Below are 7,331 nucleotides of genomic sequence, written 5' to 3'. Positions count from 1 at the left end.
TCGGGACATCTGGTCACCCTACTTCTAGTGAAGTATGAGATTAGATGACACTAAGTATGTGTGCAGGGCCCTGGGAGGGGCAATGCTTCAACCACTACCCAGGGTTTTTTCTCTGGTTTCAAATCTTCACATCCTCAGCTCAGAACACAAACTACTCCTGACTCTCTGAGTCATCAATTTATCCAGTCAGGCTCTTTGAATTGACCTCGACTAGGTAATCAGCTGGACAAAGGGTCTCTACTCAAAGTGCAGCTTCAAAAGGATGAATTCCAGGTTAGTCATTTGCATCAGCTTCACCCCCAACAATTTCACTGAAAATCCACTTCACACATATCATCCCCAAAAGTCCTTTGAAGTCCCCAATATCTCCCAGCAATTGCATTATTCATGTCTTCCTCCTAAAGAAGCACCATACTATCCTACAGAAGTACATAAACATTTGCATTTTTAATAAAATGAACTCCAAAGTTGTGAAACTTAATTCAGTAAGGTTTGTCCAGGACTTTGCAGGACACTATCATATCTGTCAAAATGACAATCTTGCCATATAGTATCTGAATCTCTTGCTGCCCTTACGCAACTCAAATCTTCTTCTAGCCTTCTTCCCATCTATATAGGGTTGGCTCTTTGTGTCTTCTTATCCATTCCAGTCTGTCTTAAAGGCAGTTCCTTGGAAACTCTGAAGCTAATCAAATCATTTACCATGACATCCATCCATCTAGTTGTGGGTCTGCCAACTCTTCTCTTACCCTACACTTCTAAGTTTAACTCCCTGTTTCCTATTTTTTATTTCTTCTGATCTTCTTTTCACATGGCCAAACCAAGTAAGCATGGATTCTTTTAGCTTTTCTGTAGCTGGTACCAATTTCACACTTCCCTTAATTCATTACTTCTGAAAACGCTCCGTTCTTGTAAGTACAAGTGTCCATCTTAACATTTTCATTTCCACTGCATACAAGATCTGCTCCTGTCTCTTCCTCAAACACCAGCATTGGGAGCGTTACAAAAGTGCAGCTTAATTACCATTTTGTACTTCTCGTCAATTTAATAGGCTTAATGAAAACTCAAATGCTCATATAGTGCCCCATCCTGCAAAAGGTTTACTCCTGTGAATAGGATGAACACAGGAATAATCTTATTGAAATTAAGTATGAGTACAGGCTTCTACCATGAGCATGAATCTTTCGGCAGGATGGAGCTCGTACACAATGTTGATTGGACTCAATCCCGCAGGTGGTCTATAAGTGGAAGTCCTTTTAGCCTCAGATGGATTTCTGAATGCAAACAGGTTGTCAGGATATGTCCATTTAGTTTAAAAACTAGTAGACAGAACAAGAGAAATGCACATAGAGGGGGAGAGAAAAGAACAGCAATAACAGAAAATGCAGCTTCTGTCTCTGGTGTTGACTCTCATTTGTAACCTCACTCCTCTAGAAACACAGGTCCAGCACATGGTTTTATTAGCCACGCTGAGACCTGACAAGCTTCTACCAGTATTGGGCTGGTTTGGGCATTGCTTTTAGATGCCTTTTTCTGGTCACAGGCTCACAACAGTGTTGCAAAATACACTGATTGTACTGCTAAACCAAACTTTCATTAGTCAGAAGGAAAAAATTGAGGGATAGGAAAGATAAGAAATTAAGTTGGAAAGGAAAAAGACATTGGCTCTCTCTCTCCCCACCCAACCCCCACACATAATGTCTTACATCTCAGGTGGTATTCAGAATTTATCTGAGGAGGTTGGTGTTGTCATCTGGGTTTCTCTCTCTGGCCCAATCTGATCAGGACATCTCTCAGCATTAGGATGGCAAAAGTCCCGAGTCCTAAGAGACGGTGGGGTATCAGCCAGGATGTTGAAGCTCACTCCAGTAGCCAGTTTTTCTCCCCAAAGTCTCTATTTAAGAATGCCAAAAGGGAGTGATGGGTGCAACAGTCCCTCCCCTCATTACGTTGTCCACCAGTTAGTCCCAGTTTCTTATATGCTGATTTTTGTCAGTCATTGATTTCTCCAGTTTGGCTCTTTGAAGGGGTATGTCCATTTAGTCTAAACATTCAAGTGCATGCAGTATCATGTATACAGAGAAGAAGAGATTCACAGAAACAATAATAGGGAAATGAAGAAGCCCATTCAGTGGAGACCTCCTCTCTTTCTTCTTGAAGGATTTTCATCAGGTGAGTGTGATGGTTTGGTGAACCACTGTTGGGAGGGTGTTCTATGCATGTGCTGATGGCATGAAGAGGACACAAAATTAGATAGTGGAACTTCTTGCCACAGAGAGACTATAAAGAACAAAAATGTAGCAACATTCAGATAAGGTTTGGATAAGAAAAATATTCATAGTTATTATAATTAATTATGACAATATATTAAACATCATGTTTCAGCGATTAAGCCACATAACCCAGTCACTGTCCAACATTAAACAGTTTTAAACAAGGTTCAGAGTTTGGTTTTCAGAGACTCCAGTCTGCGTAGTATCTTGTCAAACACAACCATTAAACATCTCTTTTTATAACCTTTTATTAAAGACAAGAAGGAAGAAAAAAACTATTTGAAATGTAAAATATTAAATATGGTTTTCATTTTAACAACATCCCTTCTTCCCTTTCTCTTGAGCTGGAGACAGTTTTTATAAAAAAAGAATTAGATAAGTTGGTCATCAATGGCTATTAGTCCAGAAGGCCAGAGAGGCAACCGCATGTTCTGGGTGTCCCTAAACCTCTGACTGACAGAAGCTGTGAATCAGCGACAGGGGATGTATCACTCAATAATTGTCTGTTCTGTTCATTCCCTCTGAAGAATCTGACACTGGCAGGGGTGGCAGGTTTGTAGAAATGTTGCTGGTGCCCATAACCCGCCCTTGCCCAAACTCCACCCCCCAAAACTCTGCCCCCCCACCTGCCCAAGGCTCTGGAAGGGAGTTTGGGTGGGAGAGGAGGTCTGGGGTGCAGGCCCTAGGCTGGGGCAGAGGATTGGTGTCTAGGTTCTGGAGGGAGTTTGGGGATGGAAGGGGTGCAGATGGAGGGGTTGCAGGAGTGAGGGCTGTGGGGTGTGGGTGCAGATGAGGGGTTTGGGTGTGAGAGGGGCTCAGGGCTAGAGTAGTGGTGTAGGGGGTGAGGGCTCTGTCTGGGGCTGTGGGGTTTGGGGTGTTAGAGAGGCTCAGGGCTGGGGCAGAGGGTTGGAGTGTGGGGGGATGAGGGCTCTGGCTGGGGCTGGGACTAAGGTGTTTGGGGTGTGGAAGGGGCTCGGGCTAGGGTAGAGGGTTGAAGGTGCAGGGGGGTGAAAGCTCTGGCTGGGGGTGGGCTCTGGGTTGGGGCAGGGTTGGGGATGAGTTTGGGGTGCAGGCAGGTTGCTCCGGGACAGGGCCAGAGAGGAGGACTCCCCCCGGCCCTTTCCCTGCCGGCAGCAGCAAGCTCTGGGGGAGGAGCCCCACTTTCCTGACCCCCAGCAGCACACTCACCCCCACCACTGTCACTGAATGTGCTCCTAGGGCCCCTCTCAGGTCCAAGAATCTCCCTTGACTTCCCCATGGGGAGTGCCGGGGGGCGCTGCGTGCACCTCCTCCCCTGCTGTTGCCCCTGAGTGTAGCTTCACTAGGGGTGAGGGATGGGACTGCCTCCTTGCCCAGAATGGGGCAGGAGTGGTGACTGCAGGTGGGGGGGGATGTGCTGGTGGAGGTCCTGCTGGAAAAGGGAAGGGTCTGACGGGGAAGGGCAGGCTTAGAGTCAATCTGCCCTGGCAGTCAATATGGAGGGCGTTAGGACCCTGCAGCAGCAGTTGCTGCAGTGAGGCAACGTGGAGCTGCCCTGAAGAGACAGTTAGTGCTCTGGAGCCCTGGGAAGGCAAGAGGGGGCCAGGAGAGGTGCAGGGGGGCACAGGTGGGACCGGGGAGGGGACACCTGGCCCCAAATATTGGTGGGGCTGAACCCCTGGCTCTGAATATTTCTGGTGCCCAAGCACCACATGGGCATGGAACTCGCCGCCTATGGCACACTGGCCACTGGCAGAAACATGATACTGGGCTAGATGGACCATTGGTCTGATGTGGGATGGTCTTTCATTTGTTCTAATGTTCTAACATGATGATAGGTGGTTCCCTACTCAATGGGAGATGACGAAGAGAGGGGTGTGTTCTAAACTCTAGTGCTGTCAAAGAGTTCAGTCCCCATACCCCCTTGAGCAAGTCACATTTTTCTGCTTTTGATTCTCAGCTGGGAACCCTCTAACCCCACCTAAGGCCTTTTTTACATGAAGCTGGGGCGGGAGGAGGAAGAAGAAGGAATTAGAAGGAGGAGACCACTTATAACTTTTTATCGCAATGGTCAGGGTAGTCACCTGGGATGTGGGAGGGCCCCACTTTAAGTGCCTGATAGAGAGACAGGATATAAACAGGGGATTTCTCCCCACCCATGTGGATGCCCTACCCACTGTGTACACTCATGTGGGTCTCTCTCTACCTCTCCTGTTCAAGCCTAAGTTCCTTTGTGGATCTAGCCCTCCCTGGGGAGTAAACCCATTGGCTCCAATGATTGTTATATTATCATTATTACTTATTAATTATTATTATTGAAAATTCCTTGAGATTTTTATATGGTAGAATAAGATAACTGATATGAACCTTGTGACTTTGTCCTCACCCACAACGGTTTCACATTTGGGGATGTGACGTTGCAATCTATATGGTTTTATATAAATATGCTACTGAGTGAATATAATGTGACTGGAATATGCTTCATGCAAAAGGTCTCTTGCAGGTATCATTATAAAGCTTATAATCTACTGAGTGTGATCATCCTATTTGTATAACTGTACCACTCTTGTATCTGAAACTAGAAATATGAAATATCACTCTGAGGGCCTATTGTAATTATGCAAAGTGTGGGCCATTAATGATGGTTTGGAATCTTGATGACTCCCATTAACCAGGACCATTGTCTGCAGGTGGCTGTGTTTTACCTGTAAGTCTTCCTGTATATGTGTGTATTGGCAAGTGGGCAATGAAGCTTTGCAGTGACATGTGATCACGTCACCTGAACTAGAATCCATCTTTAACCTGATGTCTTTCCATTGAGAAGGAGGGGGTGGGAACCCAGAGAGGGACAAACAATTCCCGCCTTATGTAAAATATATATAAAGGGGTGGAACAGAACAAAGGAAGGGTAGGAGCCATCATGAAGAATCCCCTAGCTCCCACCTGAGATGGAACAAGGGCTGTAAAAGGGGAAATAATTGTGCCCAGGCCTGGAAGGTATCCAGTCTGAGGAAAAAACGTACTGAAGCATCTCTGAGGGTAACTTGAAGAAAATATTCACCAGCAACCACACACGAGAGAACAAAAACACTAACCCAGGAACCTATCCTTGCAACAAAGCCCGATGCCAACTCTGTCCACATATCTATTCAAGTGACATCATCATAGGACCTAATCACATCAGCCACGCCATCAGGGGCTAATTCACCTGCACATCTACCAATGTGATATATGCCATCATGTGCCAGCAATGCCCCTCTGCCACGTACATTGGCCAGACCGGACAGTTCTACGCAAAAGAATAAGTGGACACAAATCTCACATCAGAAATCATAACATTCAAAAACCAGTAGGAGAACACTTCAATCTCTCTGGCCACTCAGTAACAGACTTAAAGGTGGCAATTTTGCAACAGAAAAGCTTCACAAACAGACTCCAAATTAGACACCACCAAGTTAGGCTTGAATAGAGACTGGGAATTACACACATTGAATCTAATTCCCCATGTTAAGTATTCTCACACCTCTTGTCAAACTCTCTGTAATGAGCTATCTTGATTATCACTACAATTTTTTTCTCTTGATTAATTAGACTCTTAAAGTTGGTAGGACAGCTCCCACCTTTTCATGTTCTCTGTATGCGTATATATATCTCCTCACTATATGTTCCATTCTATGCATCTGATGAAGTGGGTTGTAGCCCATGAAAGCTTATGCTCAAATAAATTTGTTAGTCTCTAAGGTGCCACAAGTACTCCTGTTCTTTTTGTGGATACAGACTAACACGGCTACTACTCTGAAATCTGATATTAAATAGATTTACAACAAATTAGTCAAAAACAAAAGAACAGAGATTAATAGATGAAGAGATTCTTTTTATAGAATGGGCCAGATCTTCAGCTGGCATAAATTGGCCATAGCTCCCCTGAAGTCAGTGGGTCAGATTAAAGAGATATGGAGAGAGAGGAAAGGGAGAAATGTGTGAATGACTCTACAGCCCGGAGCTCAGAGCACTCACTCTGGATTTAGGAGACCCAAGATCCAGTCCCTCGTGCTCCAATGACACTTGTACAACTGGGAATCTGGCCGGCTGACTTCATTGGAGCCACACTGATTTAAACCAACTGAGGTTTTGTCCCACCATGTCCATCAGTTACCTGAGCTGAGAATTTCCCAAACACAAGTTATCCACATTTCTATGCTCTCTGATGTAAAAATATGGGTTTGGTGTCAGGTAGAATAAGCCAACCACAATCAGGTGGGAGCTGCAGATGGAGAAGGCTTTATGCCTGCCCTCCACAGATCGTATCCTCAGGATAGTCGAGATGATGTGAATGTAGGTGATCAGGGTGAGGAGGAAGGCGCTTGATGCAAATATGACAGCAGAAGTAAGAAGCACCACCTGATTGGTGAGGGTGTCAGTGCAGGACAGTTGTAATAGAGGAGGGCGCTCACAGCTGAAATGGCTGATTTGATTGGGCCCACAGAAATGCAACTTGAAGGTAAAAACAGTGTTAAGCAGGGCATGGAAGAAACTTATTGCCCATGCACCACCCACCAGCTGAACACAGATCCCTTTGCTCATTCTCTCCATATAACGCAATGGGTCACAGATGGCAGCGTAGCAGTCATAAGCCATCGCTGAGAGAATGAAAGCTTCAGTAACAACTAAGAGGAAAAAGAACATCATCCGGGTAATGCAGCCATTGACAGAAATAGTTTTGCGCTCTGTGAGTAAGGTCATCTGCGTGTTAGGTACCGTGGCTGAGGAATAGCAGATATTAAGAAAGGATAAATGGAAGAATAATAAGTACATAGGGATGTGACGATGAGACTCAGCTCTTATCACCACCATGATCACTATGTTACCAGCCAGAGTGATTAGGTAAATAATTAAAAACACCAAGAAGAGGAAAATGTGCACCTGTGGGTCACTGGAAAGTCCCAGGAGAATAAATTCGGTCACTGTGGTTTGATTTTCCATTGATATTTTTCCAGCAAAAATCCGACCTATAAGACAAATGAATAAATAAATAAAATTAACTCAGGTTATAAAAGTGAATTGAACTGTCATCTAGAG

General features: G+C 45.0%; 1 protein-coding gene across 1 annotated transcript; it reads right to left on the bottom strand.

The window, feature by feature from the left end:
• Positions 1 to 6,404: 6,404 nt before the first annotated feature.
• On the bottom strand, positions 6,405 to 7,106 carry LOC128848024 (olfactory receptor 1030-like). The gene has a single exon (XM_054047732.1). The coding sequence runs from the start codon at positions 7,104 to 7,106 to the stop codon at positions 6,405 to 6,407; it is 702 nt and encodes a 233-aa protein (XP_053903707.1).
• Positions 7,107 to 7,331: the final 225 nt, after the last annotated feature.

This window comes from Malaclemys terrapin, chromosome 13 (genome assembly GCF_027887155.1).
Source record: "Malaclemys terrapin pileata isolate rMalTer1 chromosome 13, rMalTer1.hap1, whole genome shotgun sequence".
In the NCBI taxonomy this organism is placed as follows: domain Eukaryota; kingdom Metazoa; phylum Chordata; order Testudines; family Emydidae; genus Malaclemys; species Malaclemys terrapin.
Note: the sequence above shows the minus strand (reverse complement) of the source record. Positions and strands in the feature narration are given on the sequence as shown.

What these genes read in the sequence shown, in the direction of transcription:
- LOC128848024 (XM_054047732.1), bottom strand. Translation starts at nt 7,106, where the DNA reads ATGGTGGTGATAAGAGCTGAGTCTCATCGTCACATCCCTATGTACTTA.